This window comes from Neoarius graeffei, chromosome 6, assembly GCF_027579695.1.
Source record: "Neoarius graeffei isolate fNeoGra1 chromosome 6, fNeoGra1.pri, whole genome shotgun sequence".
NCBI lineage: Eukaryota > Metazoa > Chordata > Actinopteri > Siluriformes > Ariidae > Neoarius > Neoarius graeffei.
Window position 1 is genome coordinate 48,735,556 of NC_083574.1, and position 21,904 is coordinate 48,757,459.

A 21,904-nucleotide genomic window follows, 5' to 3' on the forward strand; every position below is an offset into this window, starting at 1 on the left:
ATGATCAGACACATTGTCATGTAGTGTTGCTGGGATGTTTTCATGGAGAAAAGAGAATTTTGAGAAAGATTGCATGTTGTGCAGTCGCATATAAGTGCATGGCCTATGTGTGACTTGGGGTTCAATCGGCATTTCGGTAAGGGGGCGCACGCCGAGAGTAAGAGGGCGCAGCGCCCCGTTCCCCAGTTTAGACGAAAGCATGCATGTGCTTAATAATTAATATCCCTCCATTAAGTCTGTGAGGAAGAAGAGAGGCCTGTTCTATTCTGTGAAAAGATGGTAAATTGCCACCATTTGTAGTCATTTTCAGAGAAATTTTATCATTTATGTCTAACTTTCTGTAAAAGAGTATGCTAAAAGAAACCATGACTCTGTGCCTGGCCTGCCTTTAAGTTCTTTGTTCTGTGGAGAGCTTTGTTTAAGTCATGACGCTATTATCTGCTGTCTGTGGCTGTCAAATGCGGAACTTTGTTCCCCAAGAAGAGATGTTAAAGCAAATACGCACACATGTTCAGAAACGTGTGCGCTAAACAGGGATAAAGCACTTGTAACAAACTAGGCTAGAAACATTAAATCTGCTGTTTAAAAAGAGTGATTAAATAGCATTGAATGATTACTAGACAGTGAGGCCTTTTTTTTGTTGTTGTTTTTTTTTTCTCTCAGCCAAAGCCAGATTGTCTTGTGCACTTTGAGAGAAAGAGAAGCTACATTATATGGTCATAGGTATGTAGAGACTCCTAATTATTGAGTTCAGGTATTTGACCCCCACACCCTTTACTAATACCCCTTTTCCACCAAATCAGTTCCAGGGCTGGTTCGGAGCCGGTGCTGGTTCACAACTCGTTCAACTTGCGAGCCAGCTGAGAACCAGTTTGCTTTTCCCTAGCTCGCGGGGCTAAGCAGAGCCACATCATTACGTCGCTGCATATGTCATTACGTCGCTGTACACGTCAGTTACATCGCTGTATACGGAAGTTACGGCGCTACGTTTGCATAAACCTTGGCGCGAATATCAAAGCAAAAACAACACGGAAGAAGCAGCAGCGGCAACAGCAATAATAAATTACTTCGTTTGTACAGCTGCTGCTTCTCGTCGCTTAAAAATGGCGATCTGTTGCGGTCTTATTGTTGTTGGTCTTAACAACTCCGCCCCCCGCTGACGTAAGCGGTTCTTTCCTCTGGCCCAGCAGAGAGTTGGTGCTAGCCTGGAACCGGTTTTTCTGGCCCCAGAGCCAGTTCTTTGTCAGTGGAAACAGAAAACCCGGTTCCAAACTAAGCACTGGCCCCGAACCAGCCCTGGAACTGCTTTAGTGGAAAAGGGGCATAACAGGTGCATAAAATCCAGCACACAGCCATGAAATCCCTGTAGACAAACGCTGGTGGTAGAATGGGTCATACTGAGGAGCTCTGTGACTTACAATGCGGCACTGTCGCAGGACACCAACTTTGGCACAAGGTAGTTTGTGAAATTTCTGCCCCAAAGGCGAAACTTTTGTTCCCCAAGTTCTGTTATTCTACAATGGAAACTACGAGGACCAAGAGCAGCTCAGCCATGAAGCTGGAGACCCCACAAGCTTGCACAATGGCATGCTGAAGTGTGTTGCACATAAACATTGCTTTGCCTCTGTTGCGTCACTCATTTGTCACTTGCATCACTTCCAGTGTGCCTCTGGAAGCAACATCAGGAGCTTCATGAAATGGGTTTCCATAACCGGGCAGCCGCACATCAGCATAACTGTGTCCGTGCCGGGTGTCTGCTGGAGTGGTGTAAAGCATCATCACTGGAAATGTGTCCTGTGGACAGATTAATGACTCGTCACTATCTGGCAGCCTGAGTGATGTATACAGTGGGGCAAAAAAGTATTTAGTCAGTCACCAATTGTGCAAGTTCTCCCACTTAAAAAGATGAGAGGCCTGTAATTTTCATCATGGGTACACTTCAACTATGAGAGACAGAATGAGAAAAAAAAATCCAGAAAATCACATTGTCTGATTTTTAAAGAATTTATTTGCAAATTACGGTGGAAAATAAGTATTTGGTCAATAACAAAAGTTCATCTCAATACTTTGTTATATACCCTTTGTTGGCAATGACAGAGGTCAAACGTTTTCTGTACGTCTTCACAAGGTTTTCACACACTGTTGCTGGTATTTTGGCCCATTCCTCCATGCAGATCTCCTCTAGAGCAGTGATGTTTTGGGGCTGTCGCTGGGCAACACGGACTTTCAACTCCCTCCAGAGATTTTCCATGGGGTTGAGATCTGGAGACTGGCTAGGCCACTCCAGGACCTTGAAATGCTTCTTACGAAGCCACTCCTTCGTTGCCCGGGCGGTGTGTTTGGGATCATTGTCATGCTGAAAGACCCAGCCACGTTTCATCTTCAATGCCCTTGCTGATGGAAGGAGGTTTTCACTCAAAATCTCACGATACATGGCCCCATTCATTCTTTCCTTTACACGGATCAGTCGTCCTGGTCCCTTTGCAGAAAAACAGCCCCAAAGCATGATGTTTCCACCCCCATGCTTCACAGTAGGTATGGTGTTCTTTGGATGCAACTCGGCATTCTTTCTCCTCCAAACACGACAAATTGAGTTTTTACCAAAAAGTTCTATTTTGGTTTCATCTGACCATATGACATTCTCCCAATCCTCTTCTGGATCATCCAAATGCTCTCTAGCAAACTTCAGGCGGGCCTGGACATGTACTGGCTTAAGCAGGGGGACACGTCTGGCACTGCAGGATTTGAGTCCCTGGCGGCGTAGTGTGTTACTGATGGTAGTCTTTGTTACTTTGGTCCCAGCTCTCTGCAGGTCATTCACTAGGTCCCCCCGTGTGGTTCTGGGATTTTTGCTCACCGTTCTTGTGATCATTTTGACCCCATGGGATGAGATCTTGCGTGGAGCCCCAGATCAAGGGAGATTATCAGTGGTCTTGTATGTCTTCCATTTTCTAATAATTGCTCCCACAGTTGATTTCTTCACACCAAGCTGCTTACCTATTGCAGATTCAGTCTTCCCAACCTGGTGCAGGTCTACAATTTTGTTTCTGGTGTCCTTTGACAGCTCTTTGGTCTTGGCCATAGTGGAGTTTGGAGCGTGACTGTTTGAGGTTGTGGACAGGTGTCTTTTATACTGATAACGAGTTCAAACAGGTGCCATTAATCCAGGTAACGAGTGGAGGACAGAGGAGCCTCTTAAAGAAGTTGTTACAGGTCTGTGAGAGCCAGAAATCTTGCTTGTTTGTAGGTGACCAAATACTTATTTTACAGAGGAATTAACGAATTAATTCATAAAAATCCTACAATGTGATTTCCTGGATTCTTTCCCCCCATTCTGTCTCTCATAGTTGAGTGTACCTATGTCCACATATTTTTGCTCATGTCTAGATATGCAGGAAAATGCTTGGAAAATATTAGCGTAAGGACCTCTTTTGGCCCAGAATATTTCTTGAGAAGCTGAAATGACTGAAAGGAACAGCTATTTAGTGTATTCAATGGAATCCAAGCTAAATTAGTTTGCTCTATGCCGACTAGGATTTTCTTGTTTGCAGTGTTGGCACAGCTGTGCAATATTAACGTTCATTTAATTAAGGTGTCATTTCAGTTACAATGATATTGCCGAGGGATTTCTTGATTTTAAAATGCTGTCCTCATGGAGCCTTACAAGAAATTTAATTAAAGTAGCCAATTCATGGTGGATGGAGATTATCATCATGGTTTATGGGATGTTGCAGTAGAGTCAATGTTATGATTAGCTAACGTTTTGTAATTCCTGTAATTTCTTGTAAAGGTCTTGGCTCATAAGTGAAATTCTCACTTCCAGTTTTCCAACACAGTGTGGGAAAGCAGAGGGAAACTTTCAGTAGTTGCGCCCTTGTGCAGATAGTTAGGTTAAATATTAAAAATTTGTGCACCAATTTTTTTGTGGTGTTTGAACATCAACAGAGGGTCAAAATTAGACATGCAGGGCCAAAAACATACCTACAGCCCACTGATTTATTTGGTTGAAGGTCCCTTTGCGAGTTGCGCCTTGATCAAACACTTGGTAGCCATCAACAAGCTTGTGGCAGAATTGATTTTGGATATTTCACCACTCCTTTTTGGTAGAATTAGATTCAGTTTGTTGATTTCCTGGTATGGTCCTGATTTTTAAGCACAGTCTACGTCATTTCGATAGGGTTGAGGCTAAGACTTGGGGAAGGGCATTCCAAAAGCTTAATATTAGCTGCCTTTATCCATTCCACACCAGCAGGGATGAGAGTTTTTGGCGGATTTCCGCTTTTTCTGAGCAAATATCGATATTATGCCAAATCTGTTGAGTTGAGGTTTTTTTTTTTTTCCTCCATTGAGGGGGGTTGGGGTATGTTCCTTCGTGATACTCAAGCGTACGACGATGTTACATGTTTACATTTTCGCCATCTTTAGTCTCGCTAAGTCTCGCAGTAGAATACGTGTTATCTACAATGTAATTGGCCAAAACATCGCTGGCGAGAGCATGATAGCCAATCATAACAGTTCTTACAAGAGTGTGGGAGAGAACAAAAGCCAATCATAACAGTTCTTACAAAAGTACCCGCATCTGTTCTATTTTATCGAAACTTGCACATGTTCATCGTCGCTGTGCTTCAAAAATACGTTTCTCTTTCGTATCGGCTTTTTTATTCAAAATGCCGAATACAGTTGACAAGCGAGACGAAGCGAAGGTACTTGAAATCGATGCTGGTATAAAAAACAGAGAGGACTGACAAGCTTTTGTCTTTGGCCAAAAGGCTGAAGAAGTTGTCGAAATGATTAAATGAAAATGAGAAGTGAGTGTGAACTATAAATAATTGTATAAAGTGTACATAGACATTATCCCATAAACTTAGCATTCGTTTGATTTAATACATTGAACATGTATATGATGGTCAGTAAATCTGAATTAATGCTGACGGTTTTGAAAACTTAAATATTTCAAGACTTTGAAATCGTATGCAACTAATGAGGACATCGGGTGACTGACCATTTCTCCCTAAGAAATTTAATTTAATATATGAACATTTTGATAATTAATAAAACTTATGTTTAATGTGAATTTAGTTTGTCATTTTTGTTGATCATAAATTATAACCATACCATTGAATGTAGAATGTGATTTTATTTTGAATTCAAACAATACTCCTATTGATTTGAAACACATTTTCATGTAAATATATAAAAAAGACAACAGATTTTTTTTATCTACTACAGCTCAGATTGCAGGAAAAGTGGTTTGTAAGGCCTTATTTTTCAAAATTTTCCTGGGGGGGTATCCCTCCCAGACCCCCGGCTTCGGGCGCCATCTTGTTTTCTGCTTTTTTGGTGACCACCCACTCTCATCCCTGCACCAGCTCTGGTGTGTGTGGGGATCATTGTCCTGTTGGAACACCCAATTCTGAGGTAGTCTTCCATCTTTTTAATCATGTGTAACAGTTGGTACAGTGTGTTTTTGGTGCTGAATGCCTCACCTTGACTCCTCCAAGCATACCTCTCGTCATTGTGGCTATACAACGCAATCTTTCTCATCTGACCATCTCCAGAAGGCTTTTGCTTAGTCCATGTGGTCGCTTTATTCAAGTTCGAAGGTGTTGATTTTCTATCAGGTGCTTCTTTCTTGGATGACGGCCTCTCAGTTCATGGTGATGTAGATCACGCTTGACTGTAAACAGTGACACTGGTGTTCCAGCAGCTTCAAGTTTGTGGTCTACACCTTGGTGGTTCCTGGGTTCTTCCTGACCATTCAAACCAATTTCCTCTCAGCTGAGGGGGACCGTTTGGGCCTTCTTCCAGACAAGTGGCTACACCTCCCAGTAAATTGTCAAATCAACCCTTATTACTTGGGAACCGAGAAACTACCAGTTGCAGTCAATCGTGATGACTAACAGGAAGTTAAAAGGCCTTGGCAAGTTAAGACATTTTGGAAGTTTCAGCACCACTGAATTTAGAATCTCAGTACATGTGTAAATGTTTGACCTTTTGTATTTATAATTTTGACCCTGTGTTTTCAGAAAACCCAAAATAAATTAACTTGTGCACCAAATTCTTTTTTTTCTATTAAAGATGTTGTGTCGTCATTCTGCCACAGAAGAACAGTTCAACGAGATCATTGAAAACCAAATATTGCCATGACATTCATGTCCGTGTTGAGTGTATGTAAACTTCTGACCACAGCTATCTAGGCACTATGAACCTGTGAGTGGCATCAAGCATGTTTTCCCCTGCTGTAATATCTGTGCAATCAGATTAGCCAGTGCCAGTGTTAGCCTAATTCCTAATTGACTGAGGGCACCAGGAAGCAAGTTACAAGCAAGATCTGTTCTAACTGCTATTTTTTTTCCTTTTTTCTTCCCCCCTGTCATGGTGTGTGCATGTGTGTGTGACTAGGAAACTCAGCGTTTGTTGGCAGAGCCCGTGCCAGGCATTAAAGCGGAGCCCGATGAAGGGAATGCTCGCTACTTCCATGTGGTCATCGCTGGACCTCAGGACTCCCCCTTTGAGGGAGGGACTTTTAAACTTGAACTCTTTCTTCCTGAAGAATACCCCATGGCAGCTCCAAAAGTACGATTCATGACCAAAATATATCATCCCAATGTTGATAAGCTGGGGAGAATATGCCTAGATATCTTGAAAGGTAAGTAACCTGAGAGTTATTTTTAATTCCCTTTGCATGGCTTATTGTTTCTAGATTACGTTGGTGTTTGGCTTCAGTACGTTGCACAGATAAAGAACTGGCCTGACGATAAATTATTCCATACAGTAATCTGCACTTACTAATACCCCTTTTCCACCAAATCAGTTCCAGGGCTGGTTCAGGGCCGGTGCTGGTTCACAACTCGTTCAACTTGCGAGCCAGCTGAGAACCAGTTTGCTTTTCCATAGCTCGCGGTGCTAAGGGAAGCCACGTCAGTTACGTCGCTGTATACATCAGTTGCGTCGCTACGTTTGCATAAACCTTCGTGCGAATATCGAAGCAAAAACAACACGGAAGAAGCAGCAGCAGCAACAGCAATAATAATAATGGATGACTTCGCGTTTGTACAGCTGCTGCTTCTTGTCGCTTAAAAATGGCGATCTTGCGCGGTCTTGTTATTGTTGTCGGTCTTAACAAACACACACCCCCCCCACCCACCCACCCACTGATGTAAGCGGTTCTTTCCTCTGGCCCAGCAGAGAGTTGGTGCTAGCCTGGAACCGGTTTTTCTGGCCCCAGAGCCAGTTCTTTGTCAGTGGAAACAGAAAACCCGGTTCCAAACTAAGCACTGGCCCCGAACCAGCCCTGGAACTGCTTTGGTGGAAAAGGGGCATCAGAGGACTTCTGTAAAATGATTCACAGTTTAGGCCTGATAGCTTGAACCCATCACAGTCCAATCTGCAAATTATCAGAGGATGGACCTGGTAATCAGAAACCTAGCCACAGAACCTGGGTGTTGCTTTAGCAAACTTACCAAATTTTAGTGATGAACATTGTGATTTGTTGTTGTATTTTGGCAGGATTGGATAGTGTTACATACCTGACTGAGAATTTGACAATTACGATCATCTAATTATCTGTTTACCTGAGACTGTTTTTTACTTGCCATTTTGGCTGGATGGCTATTTAGGATCCTGCTGCTTTCAAGTTTTCATGTACAGAGAGCCTTCTGTGTAAGATGTGTAATGTTCCCAAACTTTATAGGGCATCAAAAATTATTTATTACGCATTGATTGATTATTTTAATGGAGAACAGTAAAGCATTTAGCAGGGTTCTCCAGAAAATCTGAAGTGGCCGGCTTTAAAAAAAAAAAAGTGGCTCTAGAATGTGCTAATGCTCAGTGGATCTGGGGGCATTCCCCCCTCCCCCCACACACAAAAAAAAGGATTTTTAAACTTGCATGCCTTCTAGCGGTCTCTGGTGCATTCTCGGCTCGTAAATTATTAACCATTTCCCTGTAAAATACTTGCAAAACATGTATGAAATTTCCCTCCAGATGCGTGTGCTTGGCTTTCTTATGCCGCTTTTCCACTACCAACGCGGCTGAGTCGGGCTGAGCCGTGCCGTGCTGAGTCGGGCTGAGCGGGGCTGTTGGAGTTGCATTTCGACTACAACCGCGCTGAACCGTGCTGGCTGGAAGTGGGTGGACATATTGGGTGGAGTTAGCGAAAGTGGGTGGACGTCACGTGATGTCGTTAAGCAGCGCAAACAGTGACATCAGTGATCTTTTAAGCGGTAGTCTCACGACCCGAATAGTAAACAATAAACATGGAGGACATGGAGTCGTTAGTGTTGCTGGTCTTGGTGCTGTGGCTTGTTGTCACCGACAACTCCAACAGATACTGGCAAGAGCGTATAGATGAGGCGAGGCGCATAAGGCTTCAGAAATTCTCGTAATTCGTAATTATTCTCCTTCCGGGTTTGCGGTGTTTACAGATCCCAGCGTGCTCGCGGGGCGTGTGTGAGCATGTGAGGACACGCCTCCTCACCAATCAGTGCACAGGGGAGTGTCTGCTCACGCCCCCAGCCTCACTCGGCACGGTTTGGCTCGCTTCAGCCCCACTCCAAAACGGTGCGAGTTTTAGGGGCTAAGCAGGGCTGAAGCGAGCTGAGTCGTGCTGGTTTTTGGTAGTCGAAACGCGAGCCGTGTCGGGCTGAAGCGAGCTGAAGTGAGCTGAAAAAGGGTAGTGGAAAAGGGCCATTAGTTACTCTCTGTAGTATACTGCCTGGCTCTGTAACACAACTACATACGCTATGGCAGGGGTGTCCAAACTGATCCATAAAGGGCCGTATGGCTGCAGGTTTTCATTCCAGCCATGCAGCAGCACACCTGACTTGGCTCATTCAATCAACTGACACACCCACCCTTTAATCAAGGGTGGGTGTGGCTGCAAGTATTTGACTGTGTGAAGACAGTTCAGTTGATTGAATGAGCCAAGTCAGGTGTGCTGCTGCATGGCTGGAATGAAAACCTGCAGCCACACGGCCCTTCATGGGATCAGTTTGGACACCCCTGCGCTACGGCATGGTCACGTCGTCCGGCTCAGCCAATCAGAGCATGAGAATCAATCAACAAATATGGTGTCGCTTCCGAGCATGTTTGGACCCAAATCAAAGACAAATTCATGGTGGAATAATTGGATTTGCAGCAAATTATGGGCAGTGGAGACAGTATAAATTGCTTGAACATTGAAAGGCAATTTGTAAATCCCCCCGCCGGGATCGAGTAGCTGGCAGAGAAAATCGCCAGTTGCTGGCGCTTGTGGACATCTCTGATTTTAGGGATTTTATTTATTTTAATAGAGACATGCCTTTTTTTTTTTAAATCATTAATTTTACATATAGGTTAAGTTTGCTTGAATTAAAACTTGAACTAATATTAACTAGGTTATTGTAGGATGATTTTTAAGATGATTGATCACCTTTGAATTATGGGTTGTTTTACTATCAGGGTACGCAAGCTAAAAATCACATTTAACACTTATTATCTTCAATATCAAAAGGCTTGACGAAATAAACTTGGTTGTTTATTGTAGCCCTGTGATAGCTCTATTTACCATGCAAAAAAAAATTTGGTGATAACGTTATTTTTGGTGAATGTATGGCAATGTGTGTCATATTTAGCAAAATTACTCATGTCATTTAGAAAAAGTGCTTTTTTGACCACAGGTAGCTCCAAAAGGGATGCACTTACATCATTCTTTATACCATAAAACACACATTTGGTTCCATATCATTGGAAACATAGTTAAGTTTTAATGTTGAATGCCAGTAAGTTTTCAGACTATTTTGATCAAATTAGTATGTAATTGTGTCAAAAAAAAAGTCCTCTCCGAGACAGCTAATTTTTCAATATAAAATAACATATCTAAAATGATTATTTTCATCCTAAAATGTGGTCAAGATATTGGGACATAAATATTAGAGACAACTAACACAAAGCTTACAGCCTTCTATTTAAAAGCACTGTGGAAGTAGTGGATTCTGAATTGTCAAAAAAAATGTCCTCTCTGAGAATCACTTCATTTGTTTCTCCCATCTTATAGCAGATTACACAAAACTACCATACACACATGTCAAAAAATTACCTGAAATCTGTTCTTTAACTTGTCCTTCACTTAAAAACTGGTACAAGAACCAGTTTGAATCAATCTGAATTTTGGACCCCTGTGACACAAACTTTGTACCCTGATTGTAAAACAACCCTGATTGACTCATTTTGGCCCTCACACCTGGTATTAACAGCCATTTTGAGTGATTCGATCATAAGTGAACAGCTGAGACCATCGACTGTAGAAAACCTGGATAGTGTGGCTCAGTGCCTCCTGTTCAATAGAAATGAAGGCAAAGTATCTCTGTAGTGTTGTCAAATTTGGAACCAGAGTCTGTGCAGTAGAATCTTTCCGCTGCTATAGGCTGTGCAATAAAGACGAGAGCTGGAGTCGGGTATATCCGCTCCTTTGGCAGGCCCGCTTCTTTCTTCCAATCATTAGGACTAGAAGTGATCAGATGAATACAGGTGCATTTCTCATTGTCTTTATTACGTGTTTCCAGGGAGCTTAAATATGGTCCTTTTCCACTACCCTTTTTCAGCTCACTTCAGTCCGACACAGCTCGCGTTTCGACTACCTCAGAACAGCACGACTCAGCTCGCTTCAGCCCTGCTTAACACCCAAAACTTGCACGGTTTTGGAGTGGGGCTGAAGCGAGCCAAACCGAGCCGAGTGGGGCTAGGGGCGTGAGGAGACACTCCCCTGTGCACTGATTGGTGAGGAGGAGTGTCCTCACACGCCCCGCGAGCACGCTGGGATCTGTAAACACCATAAACCCGGAAGAATTACGAGAATTTCTGAAGCCGTATGCGCCTCGCCTCATCTATACGCTCTTGCCAGTATCTGTTGGCGTTGTCGGTGACAACAAGCCACAGCACCAAGACCAGCAACACTAACGACTCCATGTCCTCCATGTTTATTGTTTACTATCCGGGTCGTGAGACTACCGCTTAAAAGCTCACTGATGTCACTGTTTGCGCCGCCTAACGACATCACGTGACATCCACCCACTTTCGCTAACTCCACCCAATGTGTCCACCCACTTCCAGCCAGCACGGTTCAACGCGGTTGTAGTCGAAATGCAACTCCAACAGCCCCGCTCAGCTCGACTCAGCCCAACTCAGCCGCGTTTGTAGTGGAAAAGCGGCATTAGTTTCATTGATGCGGATGCATTTAGGAAGGACGGTTATCACTTAAACTGAAAATTCGCTGAAGTTGTGTTACCCGTTCATCTCCGGTAAGTAAATAACTCGTTACCCGTGGCTGTTCTGAATGCGTTGTAAACTAACTAGCCTGCTTATAAAATCCATCCTACAGAGATGTCTACAAGTGCTGGCGACTGGCGGTTTTCTCCGCCTATACAGATGGTCTGTGCTGGCTACTCGATCCCAGAAAAACACAACTTTCAATGGTCAAGCGATTTTATTTAAAAAAAAAAAAATTATCTCCACTGCCCATAATTTGCTGCAAATCCGCTTATTTCACTACAAAATTGCCTTCGATTCAGGTCTAGCATGACTGGAAGCGACACCATGCTTGATCGATTCTCGCACTCTGATTGGCTGAGCCGGACCACGTGACCACACTGTAGCGTATGTAGTTATGATACAGAACCAGGCAGCATACTACAGAGGGTAACTGAGAGAGCCAATCGCGCACACATCTGGAGGGAAATTTCATACATATTTTGCAGGTATTTAAAGTGAAATGGTGAGTAGTGTATTAGCTGAGAATGCACCAGAAGGCCTGTAAATTTCAAAATTTTCTTGGGGGGCCATGCCCCTAAAAACCCCTAGAATTAAGCCAGTATCTCACTGGGCTGCGACAGCTTGCGACAAATTGCGAATGTCATTCGCGAAAGAGTTTCAAAAGTGTCTTGAAACATTCGCGGGGCTTCTCAATTTCCTCGCGCTCCTTCATTGCTGAAATTTTGAACATATTCAAAAAATTGGTGCGGCACAATTTCTCTCAAAATAGCCGCAAATGTGTCGCAAAGCCATCAGGAACCCTTCTCAAGTCAGTTTCCGTGAGACAGGAAGTGCGAGTGTATGGGTAATATCTCACTGGGCTGCGACAGCCTGCGACTATTTGGAGACACAACAATTGCGGTAAAATATGCCAATATCAATTCGGTGTGATTCCAAGTGAAAATTGTTGCTAATTCGCATATTTTATCACAATTGTTGTGTCTCCAAGTAGTTGCGGGCTGTCGCAGCCCAGTGAGATGCTACCCTTAGCCGCCTACTACGTTTATTTATTTAAGCCAGCTACTGCAGATTTTCTGGAGAACCCTGGTCCTAATGTTATTGGTAGCTGTTCACTGCCGAACATCTGGCTTTTGGGGGCCGATTTAATCGTTAATACTGAACTAATATAACTATCAAGGTAGGTATATGGGAAGGTAGTGATTAAACTAGCCTTTTCTTTCCTTTGAAATCTCTAGATGTTTGAAATGCTTTTAATAGAAATGGCTAACAGTTTGTATTAGTGCATGTGTCCAGAAAAGTTCAAATATGTAGGCGTGACTGGGTGTGATGCAGCTGGTCTCTCCCAGCCAAGGCTGTCAATCACTTCATTCCCAAGTGTAGCCACACCTTGTTATATAGTGGATGTAATATTTTAAAAACTAATCTGAGGGAAAATAAATGTGCAGAGATCAGTGTAGGGGGAAAACCGTTCAAATTAGATACTTTGGATGGAAAGACGGGTTGGTTCAGAAAAGTCACCTGGGAGGAGAAAAAAAAAAAGACTGTTTTGTCATTGAAATGTGGGAATGGGCGATGCGAGAAATTGGCATGGTGCCAGCCAGCAGGGGCACTAGACATTGGGGGGGGGGGGGTATTTTATTCTATTTATTTTTAATAGAGATGGCACATTGTCCGTGTCTTATACAGTCGATGACCAAGACATGTAGTTATTTGCATCGAGCAGTACGAATGCGTCTCCTGTGACCACTTGCATTCGGATTTCGTGCATCAGTTCCTCTGGAGGAAGGGGGGTTGCACGTATTTATTACTGCAGCTTTCTGCTGCATTTGTTTTCAGGCAGAAATGCCCCATGAGTCCTGTTTTATGGACATGTATGGACTGTTTTAACAGCGCTTTGTCAGATGAGATGCCAAAATGCATTACAAAAAGGATAGAGTGCACCAAAGAGTTATCAGTTCAGCATGATTTCCAAACAGTCTTGCAATGACTTTTATATAGTTTCCCAACTACAGCAGTGATGCAGTTGATTGGCGTTCTTTTTTTCTTGTCCAGGATGTGTCAAAACCCATTCCTGTTCATACTACAAATCTGAGCTTGCCATATGCGTCCAAGACCACCTTTGAATTTGGTTTGAATGAGCAGAACTGTGTGTCTGAGAGCCATTTTACCCTGTTTACACCTGAACTGAGCTCTGTTCGCTTATGACTGGATCACCTATTATTCATATTAATTCCTTAATATCCTGTGGAACAATACATGTTTAAAAGGGAAAGTCATTTAGGCACGTTATTAAGGCTGTAGCACCGGTACAGCTCACATGCATGTGAAGGTCATGTGACCTACTGACAATCAAGCATAACCATGCTCCCTAAAGCAAGCGGGTATAATAAATATAAAACCAGTTTGCTTGCACTTATGAGATGTAGGTAGTCTGCATGGAACTGCATTCTGACAAGCATGCATACTTCATGAAAACACTTCCATTTCTGCAGTGTGCAGATCGTTTATCCCATGCGAATCGATCATAATTCTTTCAGATGCACATCTGGAAATATCCTGTTGGAATAGAACCAAGATGCAGACTTTACATGATTGCCATCTCATATCGGTCTGTCCACATGGCTATGAGTGAGACTTGTCAGAGCACAAAGAGGTCAATGTTAAAGGGGAACTGAAGGCAATTTTTTTTTTTATCATTAAAATTCTATCTCATTTTATTAAATATAGGAATGCATTTTTGATTGCTATTTTGTCACTGCTATAGCAAGTTATGAGTGTTTGAAATATGCTATGTAATACATCAGTCCATATGTCAAAGCAATGGGCGTAAACGAGATTTCGTTGAGACCTGTGCGAGACATCTTAAGACGGAAGTAAAGCGTACAGCGGAAATCAAAGCGACCAACATCTGCCAACGTCGTCAAAAGACGCGCGCGCCCTCTTGCGAATGCTGATGTAATCAAGCCGGAAGTTTTCCCTGTGTCTGAAATCGCTCCCTACACACTATATAGGGCACTATAATACAGGGTTTTCATTAGTAACCGATTGCTGATGGAAATCATCGGTTGTAATGTCGTCTGAATCGGTTGTTTTTCGGCCAAGTGCAATTTTCCTGTAATTGTTCGAACTTTCTCGTTGGACTTATTTGAAAAGGAACGCCGTTACTTGCACACCGTTTGGTTGCTGAGGCTGTGTACATGTGACTAAATAAAAGGTGGGAACCGATTGGCTAATCCTTCTTATATACCTCCAATCATTTAGTGCGTATTAAATTATAGCATATCACATGGTTCCCACATGGTAAGATGACGACCCTATCCTGTATGGCAGGGGTGGGCAGTTATTTTTTCCATGGGGCCACATGAGAAACAGAATTTTGTAGAGGGCCGGACCAAAAGGCTGAACTAAATTCTGCATAATATTAATTGTATTTCTTTATATAAAGCAGTAAATAACATTTGTTTTTACAAGCTGCTAAGACTGGTCAGAGTATGGGAAAAACGAGGCTGCCTTACAAAAAATTCAATCAAATTTCCCAAAACAATGGTTAACAAAATGTGAACGTTTGTACCTTTTTTTTTTTTTTTTCAGTCACATTCACCCCAAAACACAATAAAGACATCACAATATTGTCTTTCTACTCCAAATATCAAGCAAGATACATCATATTATAATGATGCCCACATTTGTAGTCTAATCACCTCATTTGGTGTTTTTCAGTTTTTTATTTGTTCAGTGAGAGAAATCTAGTCTCTGTTGGTCTTTAACGAGTGCATCAGAGTCAGGTTGAATGTCTGAGGTGGAGATGCGAAGCTCAGCTGACAGATGATGATCAGTCGATTCGGTGTAGGGATCAGATCTACAAAGTGATGAGATGGTTCTCGTTGCCTTCTCTGGTTTTCAACAAAGTTGGAGGTATTGAGTTTCTATTAGTATGTGATTTTGAAATATCCAAACTGCCCATAAAACTTTCTCAATTTCACCAACAGGCTCTGTTATATTGGAAAATGATATTCAAACATAATTTCAGCCCCCATAATGTGCCATTGTGGAATAATAGGGTGATATTGAGTCAGAGGAGGTCTATGTTTATGGAAGACTGGATGGCAAAACACAAATTTGGTCTGTTGTGCATGTTTTGGATGGAAATGGAAACATACTTGAGCTAAATGATTTTAATGCTAAATATAGTACGAGTTGCTCCAGGGAGACCTATAGGAAAGTCACGCAGAATATCCCAAGAGCCTTTATCCATTTGATTAAGAATAATATTTGGAACATACCAACTCCAAATTTACACAAAGTAAAGATAGATGATCTGGATTTAGTAAACGAAAAATGTAACAAATTTTTAAGGCAGTATTTTTAGTAAACACTTTACATCCAAGTATAACAAAAAGCTCACTCATTTCTGAAAGATTATAACAATTCTGATTTATCTATTCGAACAAGATACTTAATTCCCAATTTCCCCAAAATGTAAAGTTGTTCATTTTAAAACTATAACATTTATCCCTCAAATGAATTTATAAAAAGATTTAAATTTGATGTAGAAAACTGTTATTTGTAAAACAGATATGGAAACGACAGAGCACCTGTTTTACAAATGTGAAATTGTCCAAAGTTTGTGGAAATCTCTCTATGATTTAATATCGTCCAGCTCCAGAAACACTGACTCCTGGTCCTTTCAAAATATTCAAATGGGAGTAATCCTTAACGATAAAAGAACTGAGTTTTTGGTGAATAATCTCATTATTTTTACAAAATATTACGTACACAAGTGTCGATATGCCAAATCACCCCCTTCATGGCCTGCTCTTAAGAATGAATTGTCCTTGTTACAAAAGTGTCTGAAATATATAAACAATCCCCATGCAAATATACTGGACACATTCATAGCAGAAGTTAACCTTTCATAAACCCCCTTTTTTTTTTTTTTCTTACATATATTGAGAGATGAGATGTACTGTATAGATATGTACAACCCCGATTCCAAAAAAGTTGGGACAAAGTACAAATTGTAACTAAAAACGGAATGCAATAATTTACAAATCTCAAAAACTGATATTGTATTCACAATAGAACATGGACAACATATCAAATGTCGAAAGTGAGGCATTTTGAAATTTCCTGCCAAAATTTCATGACAGCAACACATCTCAAAAAAGTTGGGATGGGGCAATAAGAGGCTGGAAAAGTTAAAGGCACAAAAAAGGAACAGCTGGAGGACCAAATTGCAACTCATTAGGTCAATTGGCAATAGGTCATTAACATGACTGGGTATAAAAAGAGCATCTTGGAGTGGCAGCGGCTCTCAGAAGTAAAGATGGGAAGAGGATCACCAATCCCCCTAATTCAGCGCCGACAAATAGTGGAGCAATATCAGAAAGGAGTTCGACAGTGTAAAATTGCAAAGAGTTTGAACATATCATCTACAGTGCATAATATCATCAAAAGATTCAGAGAATCTGGAAGAATCTTTGTGCGTAAGGGTCAAGGCCGGAAAACCATACTGGGTGCCCGTGATCTTCGGGCCCTTAGACGGCACTGCATCACATACAGGCATGCTTCTGTATTGGAAATCACAAAATGGGCTCAGGAATATTTCCAGAGAACATTTATCTGTGAACACAATTCACCGTGCCATCCGCTGTTGCCAGCTAAAACTCTATAGTTCAAAGAAGAAGCCGTATCTAAACACGATCCAGAAGCGCAGACGTCTTCTCTGGGCCAAGGCTCATTTAAAATGGACTGTGGCAAAGTGGAAAACTGTTCTGTGGTCAGACGAATCAAAATTTGAAGTTCTTTATGGAAATCAGGGACGCCGTGTCATTCGGACTAAAGAGGAGAAGGACGACCCAAGTTGTTATCAGCGCTCAGTTCAGAAGCCTGCATCTCTGATGGTATGGGGTTGCATTAGTGCGTGTGGCATGGGCAGCTTACACATCTGGAAAGACACCATCAATGCTGAAAGGTATACCCAGGTTCTAGAGCAACATATGCTCCCATCCAGATGACGTCTCTTTCAGGGAAGACCTTGCATTTTCCAACATGACAATGCCAAACCACATACTGCATCAATTACAGCATCATGGCTGTGTAGAAGAAGGGTCCGGGTACTGAACTGGCCAGCCTGCAGTCCAGATCTTTCACCCATAGAAAACATTTGGCGCCTCATAAAACGGAAGATACGACAAAAAAGACCGAAGACAGTTGAGCAACTAGAATCCTCCATTAGACAAGAATGGGTTAACATTCCTATCCCTAAACTTGAGCAACTTGTCTCCTCAGTCCCCAGACGTTTACAGACTGTTGTAAAGAGAAAAGGGGATGTCTCACAGTGGGAAACATGGCCTTGTCCCAACTTTTTTGAGATGTGTTGTTGTCATGAAATAGGGGACTACATAGGTGGCAAAATGTAGGGTTTTTTTCCCTGCCATGGAAGTGCACTTGCATACCGAGGAGGAAGCCATTTGCATTACAGCTGTGAATGAGGATTCAAAATGGCGGCTCGGCTCGGTTTTCCCTTTCAGGCGCTCTCGTTTTCTGTTAGAATTTGGTAAAGAAAAAAATATATATTTACCAGATTAAGGTCGGTCCGTATGGTGAAATACCGTGACCTCGGCCTTGAATACTGACCTCAGCCCAGAGGGCCTTGCTCAGTACTTTCAAGACCTCAGTCACAGTATTTGTCATTCCTGTGTTTGTCACGAACACTGTAAAGCACGTTTGTTTGATCGCATTTCTACCAGTTCGGTAGCACTGGGGGTGGGGCATGGACGTCATTTGCATTTCAAGGAATCCAATAATGCTGTGGGACACTGGGCCAGACTGCAGAAGTGGGGTTGGGGTTTTTTGTTTTTTTTTTAAATAATTATTGTGGTCTTGTTAGATATGCGCATACTTAACAGAAAACGTTTTTATCCACAAGGAAACAAGTTCAAGGGCCAATTCCAATACAGTGGAGCGCCGTTATAACATGGTAGTTGGGATCTGAAGAATCTGACTGTGTTCTGATTGAATCCGTGTTATAACGGTATAGAAAATCTGGCATGTCTCGAAGAGATTTTATTTTAAGTTGACTGTCTGTGTTTAGAAATATGTAAAAATATTTTGTTGCCGGTGTTTCAAATACAATTACTATGCCGCTACTGATAAATGATTATCAACAAGCAATGCGTATTTATGCATGTTATTTAAATAAATGTTATTTGCATGCATTTTTATGTATTTATAAATAAATTTTAATCACTTATTCTTTACAAAACTTTTTTCTATAGTGACATCCTATGGTGGTAGATAGATGTAAGGGCAGGAAGAATTTGTTTTAATAGGAAAACAATCAAGCTTGTAACTCCAAAACGCTAGGCAGGATCAAACACAGTGAACAGGCACAGGTCGCGCGAGGCACAAACAGACTAGATGAGGTAAAGACAACAGCAGACTCCAAAACGAGAGCCGAAAACTAGAATAGCAATATAAACATAAGGCTTGGTAAGAGTCGCACTGAACACAATACTTCGCAACGTCTGCAAGAGTTCAGCGTCCTCATAAGCACGTGCTGATTGCGCTCGAATCTGGGTCAGGTGCATGTAATTAGTCTTTGAGGTGCACGCTGCTCAGAGCACGCCCGGCGTGAACGTGACATCTGTACAGCGTAGTAGCACTGCCTAGTTAATTAGGAGTTATAATGAAATCACAGTAGCAGTAAGAAGAATATAGACAATCACGTAATAATTAACTGCATGTAATAAGTAAATGAGAAGTGTTCAAAGAATTGAGCGATTATTGTGCAGCAAGCACAGTTCAGCCATAGCGCACACCATGGTGCATTTTAATCTTTGGTTTTACTGAAAAAGCCTAACTTTCATTTGTTGAAATTTCTCTCGTGTGGGCCTGTAGTTGGACGAAATGAAGCATGTTTCGTAGATGTGTGATGCCTAGTCTGGCTAACGCGACTTCAAAGCTCTGCGAGCATATGGTCTGGCAAAGATATTAAGCCCAACCGTTTCCCAAAGCGCGTGGTTGACCCGCCTCCCTGAAATGCCTCAGTTTGCTACTGGTCGAAGCCAGAAAAGGCTGTGACGAAGCTTAAACCAATCACATCGCTCTTTCCTCTGACGTATGTGACGCGACGGAAACTGGTTGAGTAACAGGAAGATAAATACCTCCAGGGCTGCTCTTTGCTCCGTTTTCAATGAGAACTTCCCGTTGAATGCTTTCAATACAGCATCTACCGCTGTGTTAAAGGCTTGCCGCTGCTCCATGTTCGTAATGTTTCTAGTGAATGAAGCGCTTCCGGCATAGATCCTGTAAACAATCTATGGCTTCCGGTCGCAGTTCTACTACGTCACTGCTTTGAACACGCCTCTACCCAGGGCCGTTGGAGATGCTCAAAGTTGATTGGCTCCCGATTTTTCGGGAGCTTGGAAGAGCTGGAGATAGCTTGCCTTGCCAGACTAAGCTCGCAACAGGCCCTCGTGTTGCATCACACTTAGGATGGGCGGGCCCAGGCTATGTGATGCCTGCCACAGAAGTATTGTTGCATTCAATCCATCTTAAAGCATTTTCAAGTGACTTGACCTTGGAAATGGCAGGCGATGGAGCCGCGACGTCGTCATCTTCGTCGATTTCTTCACCAATCTGTTTTGGTTGCTGCTGGTTCTGTTTTTTTTTTTTTAAATGATTAAAACTTGATCATGTGATGTGCACCCACCTACGCAAAACATGCCAGCAGAAATGACCAGGCTTAAAAAGAAATTTGGGAGCCATAAGCTGATCGTGTCACCGTGAGTTGGCCTAGTGGTTAGCGTGTCCGCCTCTCGATCGGGAGATCACAAGTTCTATTCACGGGTGGGTCATACCAAAGACCATCATAAAAATGGTACCTACTGCCGTCTAGCAAGGCACGCTGCAATACAGATGCGAGAGGGGAGTCAAATTCTCGCGGTTACCAAAGGACTAGCCTCCCCACTGTAACCCTAGCTATGTAATAGGCGAGAGGCCGAGGGCTACGGAGATCAGCGCCGCCCTATGCGCCATATGGCGTGGGAAGGACTTTGATTTGAAGCTGACCATGTTACAGCTGTTTTTGTGGAATAGCATTCCGTATTATAACGGTGCTTCAGTGTAACTGGAAAAATGCTGACTCTCGGCTCAGGTTATCACTCGACCGTTAAACAGTATAATGCTGACAGAAATGTGGTCCCAAAGCACTTGTCTGCACGTCAGAGTTGAGTGATCAGCGCTGATGAACGATGGAGAAACCAACACAACTTATTGTTTCATATTATTCCCTGCTCTGTTCATAAGCCTGTACTAGTTCATTGAATAATATGAGAGATTTTTAGAAATATATCTGCTCATTGTTTTTGAAAGCCCCTAGCTGTTTGCTTGGAGGTGATGCCTCAGCCTCATCCACTGGCTTTCTGGCAGGGTGCTGTTTTAATTTCAGCTCCTCTATGAACAAATTGCCGTTTCTCGAGGAACCGAATGTACCCAGTATAGTGACCTCGTGTGTGTGTTTGGGGGGGATGATTTTTGCGTTCACTTTTTTTCACCGATGTCTGAAAATGTGTTAGCTTTGATGTAAAGTCTTATTGCGGGGGATTTTAGACTGATTTGATTTAAACCAGGCAGCACGGTGGTGTAGTGGTTAGCGCTGTCGCCTCACAGCAAGAAGGCCCGGGTTCGAGCCCCGTGGCCAGCGAGGGCCTTTCTGTGCGGAGTTTGCATGTTCTCCCCGTGTCCGCGTGGGTTTCCTCCGGGTGCGCCGGTTTCCCCCACAGTCCAAAGACATGCAGGTTAGGTTAACTGGTGACTCTAAATTGACCGTAGGTGTGAATGTGAGTGTGAATGGTTGTCTGTGTCTATGTGTCAGCCCTGTGATGACCTGGCGACTTGTCCAGGGTGTACCCCGCCTTTTTGCCCGTAGTCAGCTGGGATAGGCTCCAGCTTGCCTGCGACCCTGTAGAAGGATAAAGCGGCTACAGATAATGAGATGAGATGATTTAAACCATTTCAGCCTTCATTTTAAGTACATTTTAAATCTTTTCAGTTCGTTTTTGTTCGGCTTGGAGTTCCTGAGGATCTGAAACTGTTTTGAGTTGACAGTTTAACCACTGCAGCCTGGCCATATTTCTATTGCCTTGACCCTTATTAGTGGTTGAGTGCACCTTGACTGTAGTGTAAAAATGAAGTTGTGTTCAGACTGCATGAAGTGCAAAGCTTGCTTTCAGTCAGCACTGAAACACTACAGATTGTGCTGAGAACACTAGGCATGGTCACAGTCAGGAACATGTTACTGAGAAAGCAGAAGGGAAGAAAGAAAAAGGGAAGGGAAATTTTTAATACTTTAAAAATGACTAACGTGTTGTTCAATTAAATTTTTGGTTTTAGTAACCTTATATCGTGATTTGTATTGGCAACTAATTGCAATTAAATATTATACTTATCGGCCTACTGTAGTTCATTCGGGCCACGGCAGGTGTCACTTATCCGCGCGATCTTCACAAGACTTCGAAACGTGACGCGTCAGCCAAGTGTCAGTGCCGCCATTTTTGAAAACTGTTTTCCAAACAAAATATTGCACAAAAACGAGTTTAAATGACGATTCCTGCGCACTCCCCTCCTCCCCCCCCAACTTTCCTGATGA

At 42.6% G+C, this 21,904-nt stretch overlaps 1 protein-coding gene across 1 annotated transcript in view; it reads left to right on the forward strand.

Moving 5' to 3' along the window:
• The window catches only part of ube2na (ubiquitin-conjugating enzyme E2Na), a 51,768-nt gene that overhangs the window by 21,249 nt on the left and 8,615 nt on the right, over window positions 1–21,904 (forward strand). Inside the window, exon 2 of the mRNA XM_060923762.1 lies at window positions 6,403–6,649. Within this exon, the coding sequence (XP_060779745.1) occupies window positions 6,403–6,649 (247 nt within the window). The remainder of the gene's footprint in view (window positions 1–6,402; window positions 6,650–21,904) is intronic.